Below are 14,619 nucleotides of genomic sequence, written 5' to 3'. Positions count from 1 at the left end.
AATGAATCCCATTTTAGTCCCAAAAGGATTCATTTAAAAATACATATTGAAGAACCTGGATTGATTTAAAAAGCATGATTATTTTATTGTTTGCGTTGGGTTGAACAGAAAGTGGTAGGCAGTATCCCAAAACAGTAGAATTTATGTATTATTTTAGTTAATTGAAGGTTTGCTTCCTAAATATCAAAGCAAATTTCTCTGTATGTTCTCATAGTAAATCTCTTAACTGTTCTCCAAAATTAATTTCAGGAATATTTAAAGGTCATTAACTGAGCTTTACAATTACATAATTGTGGCTGATCATCTGGTATAACTGAGAATAAAACCTTCGAAGGGTAAAATAATCTGAAGTGATTTCACATAAACAGAGATTCTGTGTGTATTATACATATTCATTTGCACACATGCACAAAAGCATATTCTTGTGTGTTTCCATGAATGTTTGAACAGCTCTTTCTATCAAGGGTGTTCTTCTAGATAAAATTAATTATCTCACGATTAGGTTTTTGCCGTACTTAAAGTATTTGTACTGCTATTCCAGGTGAGTTCTGCATTCAATTAGAGTCACAGCTAAGAACCAAATGTACATGTTGCTCTGAACATTCAAAATGTTAGCTCCACTGAAGCACAGTTTAACTTGATTGATACTTGGATTTTAAAGCAAATAAGGACTAATTTTTGCCTGTGGCTAAAAATCTTTGAAGTTTCATGCCTGTGCCGAGGCTGGATTAGTTAAGCGGTAGGACTGGGGCTGGGACTGTGACCCTGTTGTGCTTGGCAGGTTGTGATAAATGGGGGAATCTTTCTTAACCTCCTGGCCAAAACATTCCAGGATCAGGTTGGGGAGGCAGGAGAGAAGGGAGGAGGGGGTCGAAAGATGCAGGAGACTTGGCACGTTAAAGCCGGAGACAAAGAACACTTGCTTGTTTGTCTCAAACTGGGGAACGCATAGACTCTTGCGGGAGAAAGCACTGCGGATGCGTCGCAATATACTTCATTGTTATTTCTGACCGTTGACCTTGGTAGATGAAATTCATCCTTCGCTGTGAAGCTGTCTCTTTTTATTTTTGTTTTGAATGCTTTCAGAGTTTACAGAATCTTGGTTGTTACATTTTCCTAAACTAAAGAGGTGCTTGAGATGTTTGTATAAAACCATCCAAAATGCATTGGAAGAACTCCTTATTCCAAGTAATTGCCCGTTGGTTAAGGAATTTACTGGAGGACTGCAAATATAAACAAAATGCTATGAGTTGGGGAAAAAAAAAAACAACCCTAACCAGTTAATTAATTGCTTCTGGAAAGCTAGTTCAACTACTTTGTTTATAGAACATTTTTAAAAGTAAAACATACTTTTAAATATTTAAAAAATATATATTTTAATATAGCAGTATTAATAAAAAATCTGGAAAAATTATTTGGATCTGATAAAGTTGCATTCTGGGATAAACCAGTCAAATTTACAAACCTGAAAAAAGAGGCAAAATGTGAGCTGAAATATGATCTATCAAGTGGTTCTTTCTTGTGGCATTTTAAGAGCTGTACTGCCTCTGATGTTGTCCCCATTGACTAATAATGAAAAATATATTATTAGATGACGGTTTGAGATTTATTTACGTACTTTATACTGTAAATACAGCTATTCTGGCTAGAGTTAAGAAGTATTGCATAAAGCAAAATGAAAAAAGAATGGTAAATATGTTTAATGTGCTTTCTGATTGTAGCTTTTGTTGTTACCAGTATACAAGCAAACATATGTTGTATCCCTGGGTGTAGGTGAAATTAATCATTTATCCTTTTATGATTAATTTCCCTGAATGGCATTTTAACACTATGATATTAATAGGATTTTTAATGAGTGTTGTACTGTAAATGTTCCTGGATTTTACCTGTTCATTAATACTTGAATAATTAAATGTAAATCATATATATAAAAAGCAGTCTCACTAAACAGGATTTTGCGTGTGTGCTACTTACTAGCATTTATTAGAAAGTATTTTGTCTGTGGTTTGCCTCTGATAAATTATTTTTTGCCTACTTTTTCTTTTAAAGAAAAACGACTTATTTCTTAGCAGCATTTTCTTCGCTTTTATTGACGTGTTCTAGAGGCACTGAAAACTAAACTAACCAGAAACAAACTAAATTTGGTTGCATGATGATACAAATGCATATGAATAGGTCTTTAGGTTATATCCACTTGTTTGTGAGATTTTATATTGCAACATAGTGTGTCATTTTATCTTTCCTCTAACAAATTACTTTTTCACGAGTTAGACAACAGAGGGGCCATAAAGAACTGATTCTTTCATTTTAAGCAGCAAGTAGTTTGAGCTACAAAAAATCTTTTGCATCCTTCCTCTAATAGAAGTAGGTTGCCAAAGTTTTTGGTTATCTAATGTAGTTTATTAATGTTACAACAGCTGCTAGAAATTATTGCTACAATGCTAAACAAATTAGCTTCAGTAATGAGGAAGAACAGAAATGTATGAAACTGAAGAAAAAGGACAGCTGTTCACTGTAAATGTACAGGCGATTTACTTGGTAAATTTCAAGGTGGAATATAATGAGCAATTGCTTATTACCTTCTCCTTCTACTTCCATTTTTTCCCGGTTTTGAACTTCTTTGGTTTTAATTTGCAACATAGTCATTTGTATACATTTTAAGTAGGTGGTTTTAATTAGAATAGCCTCAGTGCGTTGTACAAAAAAATATTGGTGTTGTACAATTAGCTCATGACTTCAGCTTGGGCTATGTTCATAGACCAAATAATTTGCTCATGGTCAGATTCATAGATATCATCGGTTGAAAAGTCAGATATTTATGGCTGATTGTCTTCAGTCTACTACCAGGAGAAAAACTACCGTGGAATAAGAGACCAGGAGTTTTTGTTGTTGTTTTTGTTTGGGGTTTTTTGGTTTGTTTTTTTTTTCTTTAATTCTATTTTATTTTAATACTGTTTTAAAGTGGTCTCCATCTAATTCCCACCTTCTGCAATGCCTACAGGACTCTGCCAGCTGATAATGGGTAGGCAGGTGCCGAGCTAAAGTCATGTTTATATTACCTGCTCATATTACCTTGTTCATCCTCCCTACAACCTGTCTCCTTGCTCTGTCCACCTGTTGCTTTCTGGCATTAATTGAGCCCCCCATCCTACAAAAGCGTATTCGCACACTTACCTTCTTTATTCTGGATCGTTTCATTGAAGATAATGGGCCTAACCACCTTGATCCTGTTTAGACTTAAGCTTAAATCTTTGTAGGCTTGTTCCAAGCTTGGCAACTCTTAAGCTCAGGGAGTGTTTTGCTGAAGGACTGCACAGAACAGAGCCTCAGTTAGCTGTTGCTGTTACCCTCATTGCTGCTGAAGTGAGGTGAAGGCACCAGTGAACCCCATGCAAGCCTAGGTGGGACTGGGTCATTTTCTGCAGCTACAGCAGTTTGTCATGAACAGCCTGTTTCCATTCCCAGCTCTCGGTACATGTACTCAACACGGAGGTAGTCCTGCCTTTCAGGGTTGTGAAGGAGAGCAGTGAACAACTGCTTATATGATCGACAACGGTTGATTATTTTAGTCAGAAAGGGCAAAATCGTCCTGACAACATCCAGAGCAGGAATTTTCCTTTTTTCTGTCAAACACGCTGGAGTCCAACTGGAGCTGAAGAAGCCAATGTTCTGGAGTGATCCTTGCCTGCAGCGACAGTCAGGCCTCTCCTTTCCTGAGCCTGATCACAGTAAAACTACCCAACGGCGAGTTGCAAGATCATTTAATTGAAGTTGACATTTCAGAGCATGCACACTCTGACTTCAGGTCAGGATGTGGAACTGAATTGCTTTAATAAAGAAGTCAGATGATCTTTTTTGATCTGTGAGTAATGGTCAGTTACATTTTCTCATCATTTTGGTGCTCTGTGTCACACAACGACACTGTCCACTGAATACAGTCATCTGTCTTGAGAGATGAAGGTGGATCCAGCAGACACAGAAGTGAGTTGAGTCCTTCTTAATAGGTACATGCTAAAAATCATAAGGAAAAGCTGCAGTACAGCACTAGTTTTCCTCTTTTTCTGAAGTACATCTGCTGTGATCAACGTCTCTTCTGATTGTGGGTGACATGCATGTGCTGCACTAGTCACACAGCGTGGATTGTGCTGTCAGACACTGCAGGTAATACGCTGATCTGCTACCATTACCTCTGGCTCGTATAGCTATGGCTATGTATGCTTGGGATAAGACCAGCAGTGGAGAGAAGTTGGCCAACAGTGTATCTGTGCAAGAGTAAAATTGGTACTGATGAACAAGTGGCTACACGTAGAAGAGCTTGTATCTACCACGTTGTTTTCAATAGTTCAAGTCTTAACCTAGAAACTTTCTTTGTCTTGTCAATAAACCAAGTTGTCATGTAGCTGAATCCATATACAGTGCTTTCAATGCACCCAAACTATTCCATCCCATTCTGTCAGACCATGATACGAGTCAGGTATTCATTCATTATTAAATGAGATAGACTTCTATGAAGACTTTGGTGCTTGAAAACTAATTAGTACAAAGCTCAAATCAAGTCAGGGTATTGTGAACACATTAGAGCTGTCTTTTTTTTCCACCAAACGACATTTCCTGAACTTTTGAATATAGTTCAAAACCACAATTCTTGTTTTTAAAGTCCCTTTAGCTCTGGGATGAAGAATGCAGCTGACGAGTATACTCCTCCGAGACAGAGAGGACAGTGAAACTGGTGGTGTTGTAGACATTTCTTCCTGAAGGCTGACCCAGCACCTGGGAGTGAACTCTCAGTGGAGCTCAGAAACTGGACATTATTGACCAAGCCTAGGGCACATCCTTTAACCTTAGCACATAGCAATACTTTTATTACAAATATGGAAGACAAACAACAGAGTACAAGGAGAGAAAAAGGACTTCTCTGCTAAAACAGAATATTTTACATATTTTACATTCTTTTACAAAGAATATTTGCTTTTCACCATCTGTGATGAGGAGGAGTATTTGACAGATGTGTGATCATGTTGTTTACTGCACTTGGGTATCGGTATGCTTCTAGGTAGAAACCAGGATAGTGAAGAGCAGGAACGAGGAGATGATCGACAAGGCCATTTGTTTAAATTTCCTCTAAGTGAGGGATGGAAAAGCTGTGACAAGTGTTCTTTGATCTTAAGGCGGAAAGACACATTATTTTCTGGTGAGGCAAAAGACTCGGGAGAGACTGGCCTTTGTTACTCGGGAGGTCAGTATGTAAGCTCTTGGGTGAGCTAAGAGAAAGCTAGGTCCTAATGAGGCACCAGCATCTTCAGAACAGAGGCGCCTTGTGGCAGAGACACTTGACTTGTGGTAGAGAAATCAGCATTAGTAACAGAAATGCACTGTACTGTTGCTCATACAAGATGGTTTCCACATGAAAAGAAAACAGCATGTTTTATTATGCTTTATGGAGCAGTACTATATGCCTTTAGCAAAATAGCTTGAAGTATTTGCATGATGTATTTGCAACATGGCCAAGTTAACACAGCCGTAGGAGCATTAACTTTTGAACTTCCTGACTTTCATGGCTTTAAATTTCAGCTTCAAAGTTGACTTTTTTTTTCTTTGCGTTTTTTGGCCCTGGTTAGTTTTGAAAAGCGGGAGGAAAGAAAATAAGTTCAGGTTTTCTGAGGGGGCACTGAATGTTATGCATATAGGGGGAGATGACTTGCTATTCCTTTGAATATTAAATGATAACTCCAAAGCAGTTTTGATACACCTAGGTTGCTTATGATATTTCTGTGGAGCTGGGGAATCACGAGATTAAATCTAGAAAGCATTGCACAGCGTGGCCCTTTTCCTGCATCTCAGTATGTTTTTCTCCTGAAAAGAGATCAATGGTGTCTGGGAATGCTGAGATTTAAAAAGCAAACACTTAAGACTGATAAAAATGGTGTGATCACAACAAAGCTGGGGGAGATCATGGGACCATATGAGACCTAAAAACAGGAAGCATTTTTCCATGTCTAGATTAAGAACAGTAACTTCTAGTTGATTTCCAGTTTGGAAATACCGGGGAGACACCAAGGGTATACTTGCAGATTCAGCTGTGATGACACATTTGAAAAGGCAAAAAAAAGGCCACAGGTTTGTCTTTAGTGTTTTTTTAAATAGAGAAAGAGAGGGAGTGAAAGAGAGAAAAAGACCGTGTGAGAGAAGAAGAAAGAGGACGAGGTATTTCCAGTGCTAGTGCTTTTGCATTTCTTCCTGAATCTGACTTGGACAATAAATGAGCTGCTCCCAGCTCCAGACTGGTGGAGCTTCCCTGCCTTTGCAACTGCTGAATGGGGAGCTAGCTCCTTTTCTTTCTTTTTTTTTTTTTCTTTCTGGGAAGGGAGCCAGCCTGATGGCCCATCCTCCCAGCAGGGCAGGGGAAAGTGTTCTGTGAGCTCTGAGCTATTAGGTAACCCAGGCTGAAACAAAAAGTGCTATTGTGGTGTGGCATTTGCCCTGCCTGCCCCACCAGTTAAGGGAAGGCATATTTCCTTCTTTCATCTAACACAAACAAACAAAAAGAAAACAAGAATGCCATTTTTTCCCACAGTGCATGTATAAATGCATTTCAAAATGTAGAAGATGGTACTTTATAGGTTGCGATCACTTACCTTATGACTTGACCATCACACCCTCTGATATTTTTTAAAATGTACTTGTGCCAAAGGCAACTTAAAATGTGTTTTAGAAATGTTTGCAGGTATAAAAAAAACTTTAAAGAAGCTTAGAGCTCTGAACTGAGTGAACCCATTAATCAGGCTGCAAAAACAAACACTTAGGAAATCCCTCCACGAGTAAGAAAGTACCAAGGAAGGTAAGTTTTGACCCGAAAGATAGCCTGCGAATGAGAAAATTGAGGAGTTAAGGTTGTCTCAGATTTTATCAATTTATGCTACAAATACACCTTAATGAGTCCTCCTTCTGTAAAACTTTTCAATAGAAACACAGTTTTATATTGGATAAATCTTTCTGATTTAAGTAGCACAAAGGCTCGTGTCAATGCTAAGACTGTGCAGTGCTCCTGAAAGAAACAATCATTATGGTCTCCTTGTAAGTATGAAAAAGACATTTACCTGGATTGATTAAATCCCTATTTACTTTATTTTCTGTGCACTGTGCACACCAGCAAGGTCTCTCGTGTGTGTCACTACTCATCATCCCCGCCTGGTGAAATAAATAGGATCCAGGGGAAACGTAGCGTGGCTTTGCAGAATTTTGGCCTGTCGGTGGGCTGGTTCCTGTAGAAGTTTCATCCACGCTGTTCTCTGCGGAGGTTTATACAGAAAATCTGAAATGTGACAGTGATGAAGGGTGTAATCTCAAAAAGTGGAAGCATTTAGCAAATTAGTGTATGCTTTGTAAGTGATAGTTCCTTCTTAAAATGATTAGAGTCAATGACTGGTTCAAAGAAGCTGAGGCTCTAAAACATGAAACTTTAGCAGGAGGCGTCTCTCTTCATTGCTGTAGTCAGTGTTGCAGACGAAGAGGATTTCATGGAGGATATAATGAAACACACAAGCTGTGTGGGGACAGTGGGCACTCCCTCGCTCTCTGCCAGCACTGTTTGTTCCCCTTCCTCAATGTTTTCCCTGCTACCTGTCCCCTTCAGCAGTCAGTGGAGAGTAGAAACCGTTATTCACAGTTTGGTTGTGAGTCAAAGCTGGTGAACTTTCACCAGGGTAATTTGCTGTCGGGAAGCATGAAGGCAGCAGAAGTGCGCTTGCTCTGCCCGCGCTGCAGACCAGTCAGAAGTGGCATTAGCACAGGCTGAGCAAGCACATACATGTGCTTTGAGATGTCTTTGGGTCTGCAAAGAGTGCTTTTCCCTCCTCATTCTTGTCTCCTTGATGTTAGAGCTTCCATAGCTCCCACCATGCAGAGCTGCTCCAGACCCAAAGCATTGCAGACGCTACTCAGCCCAATTGCACAGCTACCAATTCGGGAGGGGTGCTCAAGACCATATTTGATGCAGTAGATGAGGGAGCTCAGCAGATTCATTGCCAGAATTATTTACTGCTGATGTTGCAACATTTTTCAGCAGTGCTTATTGTAAGTGTTACAAGGGATTTGTCACCTGTGTTGCATTATGAGTTTAATACCATGAGTGCGTGTGCGAGAACACCTCATAGAGCAGGACCAGTTCATGGTTTAACATGTAGTGTAATGAGGTCCAATAAAGTAATGTTAAAAGGATGTTAACGTTGCAAAGGAAAACATCAGAAGCAAGGAAATGCCAGAATTAATATGGTCTGTGGAAATCCAGTCTCTCATGCATTATGGGGCAGCTCTTATTACATGACATACTAGGCTTTCCAAAGGATGTCTCATTTTTTCAGTGTATGTGTAGTTAGATTTTTCTTTTGATGTTCCTCAGCCTATATTTGTTAAACATGAAGCATCCAAAGTCCATACTTACTGTAAAATCATTCATCATGTAAATATTTCTCTTATACATTAAATTAAGAACTTCAGTGTTTAATAAATGCACCTCTTTTTCACAGTGCTCTCGTAGTATCAGACACTTAAAACAGTGTTCATATTTGAAATCTGATGAGCCAGGGCAGAGATGAAGACAGAAGCTGCCTAAAGTATTGACTGTTTTTTTTCCCCAGCTTGAATCAAATTAGACCTTAATTTTTCTGGATAAACATAACATTTGTACACCATCTTGTAATTTCAAGTATAGTTTCCCAGCTTGGGTCATTAATTAGGTCTGCAGTGCAGCTGGTGTAGCAGAACCAGACTGTAACTCTGGGCAGACTGGTCGCTAAAGACTTTACTAGTGAGTTTCACAGATATTTGATGAATGCTCAGGCTTGTGTTTATGGTGTTAGTCCCAAATCTAATTAGAGGAAAGGAGAGCAAACTGCGCTGTGCTGGCCCGACCCAGCCAGCCCCAGTACTCTTCCACTGTCCCCACCCCACCCCCTACATCTGCCACAGTTTTTTCACCTGGCTTCTGCTCTCCTCTAGTTTTGCCCCCTGCAGACCCCGTTCTCCTTTTCTCCCCCGGTTTCCATTCCCTCTCCCTGTTCCTGTTTTTCCTCTCTTCCTCCCTGTGTTTGGGCCTACAGGGTTTTTCTGTTTCAGGTTATTGCCCGGGGACCTGCACGGCAGGAGATGGGACTGACAGAGCCAAGAGGGACAGTTTTGCTAATGTTGGTCCCTTTCCTGATGTCAGGCACTCAGGAGCAGTAATCCCAGGTTTTACTCAGCACCAGCATCTCTGAGACTATTCAGTGCAGATAGAGTCTTCAGAAACTCCGGAGCCAGACTAACACAGGAGTCCACTAACGGTGCGAAAACAGGGCTTTTAGAAGCTTATACACTGAAACAACTTTGGGCACCATTTCACGTAGATGTGATTCCTGGGTACCGGTACACCTTGGACTCCCCCCACTTCCAGTTTTGGGATTCTGACTCCAAACTTGCAGGCACTAAAGCTGCTCAGCAGCATACTGGTGTGATTTTAAAAATATGAACGCAAGAGCACGTTTTCTCAAAAATTGCAATTTTAGGATTTTTAGCTGAAACATTTCAAATGTTTTTTAGCAGGCAGCCAGGGTAGGAGATTTCAGCACAGCTTGGCAAAATTCAAAACAAACTGGAACTGATATCTTACTACTCTTGTGAATGATTCTCAACGTGCATGTAACTAAAATGGTGAGAAAACCTGTGTAAACAGAGAGGGGGGGAAAAAAGGAAAACAGAGGAGTAAAGAAAAAAGGTTCTTTTTATAGCATTTAGCACATGAGAATGTAAATAAATGTGGTGTTAGTGAAAGTTAATTATTTTGAAAACAGTCAGCAAGGCAGATTAGGAATAAAAACAGTGCAGCTGAAGACAAAGGAAATGATATTTAGTCTTTGATCAGAAGTTTTCACAGTGATTTTCTGTTCACCTTCAAGGGTGGCATAATTTTATGAATAACAAAATGTGTTTTGCCACTTGAGTAGCCCTGAAGAGAAATGGTGTTCATTCCATATGGCCACTTGAAAGAAAATCACATTCCTGCTCCTCCTTTAAGAAATAACATTTTTAGTTATTAAATCTTTTCTCTCAAAGAGGGACCCTCAAGATACATAGTGAAATTTACATTTAGTCTCACAAAAGAAGATAAGTCTATATTGTGTGCTTATGCTGCACATTTCCTTAGAGGATGATCATAGACTAACTGTATCATCTATATACCAAGCTGAAAACCTGAAATGTTCTTATTTTTAAAAATATTTTGTTTTCATTGCAATATTCTTGACTATAAAATAGTTTTTTCTTCCCAAGTTTGTTCCATCTCACAGGAGGTGAGTCTTGTTGATAACAATTGGTCCGTGGCTTTTCTGCTACTCCCTTTTAAGGTGTACCAAACAACTTTGTCTTCTTTTTTTTTTTTTTTTTTTTTTTAATATTCACCACACAGAGCATAATCTTTCAGTCATTTCAGTTACTTGGTAATGCAGTTACTTGGTAATGTTGGTCGAAGCAAGATGCAGTAGGAGTGTGAGCAGGGGTAGGACAACTCATCTGTGAGTACCCAGCTATTGCTTAACTGAGAGAAGCAGCACTTCTCATCCCTGCCCAGGAAAACCAGGGCTCTTAATATATTGTGAATCTTAAAAGTGCTGGGATAGTGTTAGTGTATGTTTGAATTATCTTTGGGCTTCTGTGGTAATTGCCCACCAAAGGACCTGCCATCACTTTGCAAACGCGGGGTGTTGGGATGTGCTGGGTGACGGTCAGACTCTCCAGCAACTGCTTAAAGTCGCTGGTTGAACTTTCCTGACCTGGGGAGTGAGATCTGAGCCCCAGTGCAAATGTGACAGACAGTGCTCCTGGTGGCAACCACATGGACGGCAAAGGAATTGGAAAGGAATGTATAAATGCCAGTAAATTTAACAGGACGGAGATAGCAAAAATAGCCTGCAAGTGAGTATATGCGAAAGGGAAGAGGTTTTTAACAAATGAGATGCATTTATATTTGTGATTAATTTTAATTATGTTATGTTATTATATTTTATATTTTATAGTTTTAAATACATTATCTTTTTAATTCTTTGTAATTATATCTTACATGTATAATGAAAATATTCTTTTTCTGGCCCAGTCCCTCTGTAATTCGTTTGAGACAATCTGCTTCTGAATGTACACACTTCCTCTCAACAAAGGGCTGTTTCAGTTTCAGTGTCTTTGAATGATTTTGAATTTATTTTTTGAACAGTTGTCTGTGATGTTGGCACTCAGTACACTAATTTGAATTAATATTTCTCATGTTTGTATATTATCGCACACTGCAGGCATTTTTCTTAGTACTCGATCACGTGCTTGTATCTCAACTCTTTTACCGCATTTCAAATCTAAGGTTACTTTAATAACAACATAGTGTACATAAAACCATAGCAATGATGTTTGCATCTGATTGTTTATGAGATAGTGCCTGTGAGTTGTGGGTTTACATGAGCTTTCGCTGTCTCTCATGCTGAGCCGCTGCACCCCGGCATGTCTCCGTGATACACTGTGACTCCCAAGTCCATGGAATAGCACAGTAGGGACAGTGAAGAAACAATCCAAAAGGAGGAAAATTAGTGGTGATAAAACTGAATAACTGGATAGGTTGAAAAAAGTTTCGTAGTAAAAAATCAAGCAAAACATAATATTTAGAAGATCCTCAGTGTTTGCTATTTTTTTAGTGTTTCAGGTAACGCTTATTACAATAACAAAGGCAGTTTTAAGTTATCGTCATGGGGAAATTTTTTTTATTGCTACCCAAAACTGATTTCGAAGAATAACTGTGTATGCAACCATATTGGGTTTTTTCGTATCTAGAACACAAATGAATAAAAATAACCATCTATAGAACCATGCTTGTACTCCCACATCTATGAGTGATGTTGCATGGCATTCAGTTGAGGTATTTAGGGAAAATACTTAGCACTAGCCTAATCCTTTTTTTGTTGGAGTTGATGAGTATTTTGCCAATGGCTTCAATAGAAGTGAGTCACATTCACAATTTTTTTTCTCCGAAATGCTTCTATAGTAGCAAAAAAGTACAGAGGAATCTCTTGACACAAGGTATTCCCGAAAACTGTCATTGAACGCTTGCTGGTTGTAATGGGAATGTTCTTTGTATTGTGTCAGTCACATCAAGTGGGTCTGAGTGACCGTGATGTTTCTGTGTGGCTTAAAAAATGGAGTTTTGAAACCTCCCACACAGCCCTGGATTCTGCATTAGCACACAAGCAAGCAAAATGGTTTTTTTTCTGTGATGAAAGTACGAGAAATTTAGGTTACCAGAAGGTGCAATTAAATTTTTGCAGGAAATCCTGAAGATCCCAAAGAGATACCTAGTCTGCAAGAGAACAGTTTTCTATTTTTATTTGAAAGTGATTAACTTTTTTCCCTTCAATTAGCTAACAGCAATGTGTTGCAGAGATTAATACGGAAGTTGAAATAGCTTCTATGTAGTTATATATTGCAATTATGTGTGGAAATGGTGTATGTGTTCTTTGATGCATTAGGAAAACACAGTTAACATACAGTTAGCAGATTCACAAAATGAAAATTAATGTTTGAATTATTTAGCTAACGCTGCGCTTTGCCCCAGAATCTGGTGTTTATTATTGTGAGCTTTAGCAGGAAACAGAAGCAGCATCAATTGGGAAAACATTTCTTTACCGAGCTGAGAACAGTATGGCTTTCTCGTTGCAAAGTGGGGAACCTGGCTCTTAGCTTTCTTTGTTCCTAGTTAGACTACTCCCAAGCTATTTTAGCTGAACGTTTTACGTACTAATGGAGCCTGGGGAAGTGCAGTTGGCAGCTGTTCACGGGATAATAATGAAACACACTGTTTAGTACTGCATACTGCTGCTGTAAAATGCGGGAAGTATTTTATAGCGATCATGGTGAGCAGAGCTGGGTCCACTTTAAGCACTGTAAGTGCGTGAACCGTGGGCGAGGAAGTTGTGTTTCACGTGAGAGTAACTGGTACTCGTTTGCTTTTGCAGGTAAAGAAACCGTGTACAGAGTCAGATGGTTCAGAGCCGCAGAATCCCAGGTACGGTACCGGGGGGGCAAGCACCAACTGCCCGCAGCACGGTTCCCCACTGGGAACCATTCCCAGTGGGATGCGAGGCGGAGCTATGCTGGGGATATGTAGCATCAGAGCACGAGAGACCTGTTTTGCAGAGAAGGAATGGTTGGATAAATATTAATGGTTTTCACTCTGGAAGACTTTTTTTTCCCTTTTCCCAGTTAAAGATGTGAGCTAGCATCTAGGTTGTCGAGTTTAGATGGTGCCACAACGTCATAATTGCCATTGTCATCCTCAGTTATCATCCTCAATTGCCATAATTTTCATCCTCAATTTAAAGAAAAATAAATCCTATTAATTAGTTTAGGGAAGTCTGTGTAAACAAATGTCACTTTCTTTGTTAATCCTTTTTCTGCATACCTGAGTCTTGAAGTTTACTGATAATATTGTTTATTTGGGAAAATTCACCTTTATCAAACCTTCTTTGTTTTCACTTATACAAAACATGCCACTGTGTTCCTAAGTTGGGAAGGGGCCATATGTTCTTTATAAAGAAACTCTTCCAATTAGCCTTTGCTAATTTCATGTACGTGGAAAAATGGATTTAATTTCCATGTTTTGCACTTATATGGACGTGTAAGTGTAATTTTGAGCAGGTGAAGTAGTAATTGTTTTAGGTGTGCCATCAAGTGCACATCTTCTTGCTGATTAGTAATCTGTTGAGCAACAGTGGATGATCTTCAAGTTTTGTGGCTTGAAGTGCTTTTGTCCTTGTCTTGCTTCTGTTTTGAAGACCTATTTCAGTTTCACAAAAACTCAGGAGCTTTCATTGGGAGGGGAGAGCCACAAAACAACCCTGATGTCACACTAATATTGTGATTAAAACGCAGAAAAGCAAAGTAATTCAAGGTTTGCCCCCAGATCCCATCCATAACTATGTCTTTGTGGCACTATTGCGGCAGGATCCTCTGGTGTCACCTGCAATATCCAAGGCCAATATAATACCCGTGGCTTGAGCCGTACTGTGCCCCATCTGAATTTCTCTTATTAGCTTTTCATGTCAGTTATTAATACATCCTTTCATTTAGTTTGGTAAGAACTGAATGTATGTAAGGGAATACAGAATTCAATGTCCAGATATGCTTCCAGTGAAGTCAGTAGCAGTTTTGCCCCAGACCTCAGTGGAGGCATGTTTTGCCCTTCAGTCATGGTGTAATGACTTCTAAATGAAAAATGTATCTGCTGTGCTGCTGCTTTGGATTAAAATTTATTATAAATGTCAAGCTCTTTACAAGTACTTTGACAGCATGGAGAATCCCAACTTAGCAAAACACTTGAGTATGTGCATAGTTTTAAGCGTCTTTCTTGTCCAAATGAGACTGCTATGTCTCAAATCTTTAAAAATTGTAAAGTCCATAGTCTGATGTAGTATCATCACACTATAATATTGCAACAAACCTGAGGACCCAGAATACGATGTACTGTCATTACCTGTGCACGTCAGGAAATTTCTTATGAGCTGTGGTTAAATCACAGAATCACAGAATGGTAGGGGTTGGAAGGGACCGTTG

The 14,619-nt window shown here is 39.2% G+C and overlaps 1 protein-coding gene across 8 annotated transcripts in view; it reads left to right on the top strand.

The window, feature by feature from the left end:
* The window catches only part of EYA4 (EYA transcriptional coactivator and phosphatase 4), a 154,610-nt gene that overhangs the window by 67,076 nt on the left and 72,915 nt on the right, over positions 1 to 14,619 (top strand). For all 8 annotated transcript variants that reach the window (XM_074580679.1, XM_074580681.1, XM_074580685.1 and 5 more), the window contains exon 3: positions 13,023 to 13,072. In XM_074580679.1, coding sequence (XP_074436780.1) covers positions 13,023 to 13,072 — 50 coding nt within the window. The remainder of the gene's footprint in view (positions 1 to 13,022; positions 13,073 to 14,619) is intronic.

This window comes from Larus michahellis, chromosome 3 (genome assembly GCF_964199755.1).
Source record: "Larus michahellis chromosome 3, bLarMic1.1, whole genome shotgun sequence".
Lineage (NCBI taxonomy): Eukaryota > Metazoa > Chordata > Aves > Charadriiformes > Laridae > Larus > Larus michahellis.
Note: the sequence above shows the minus strand (reverse complement) of the source record. Positions and strands in the feature narration are given on the sequence as shown.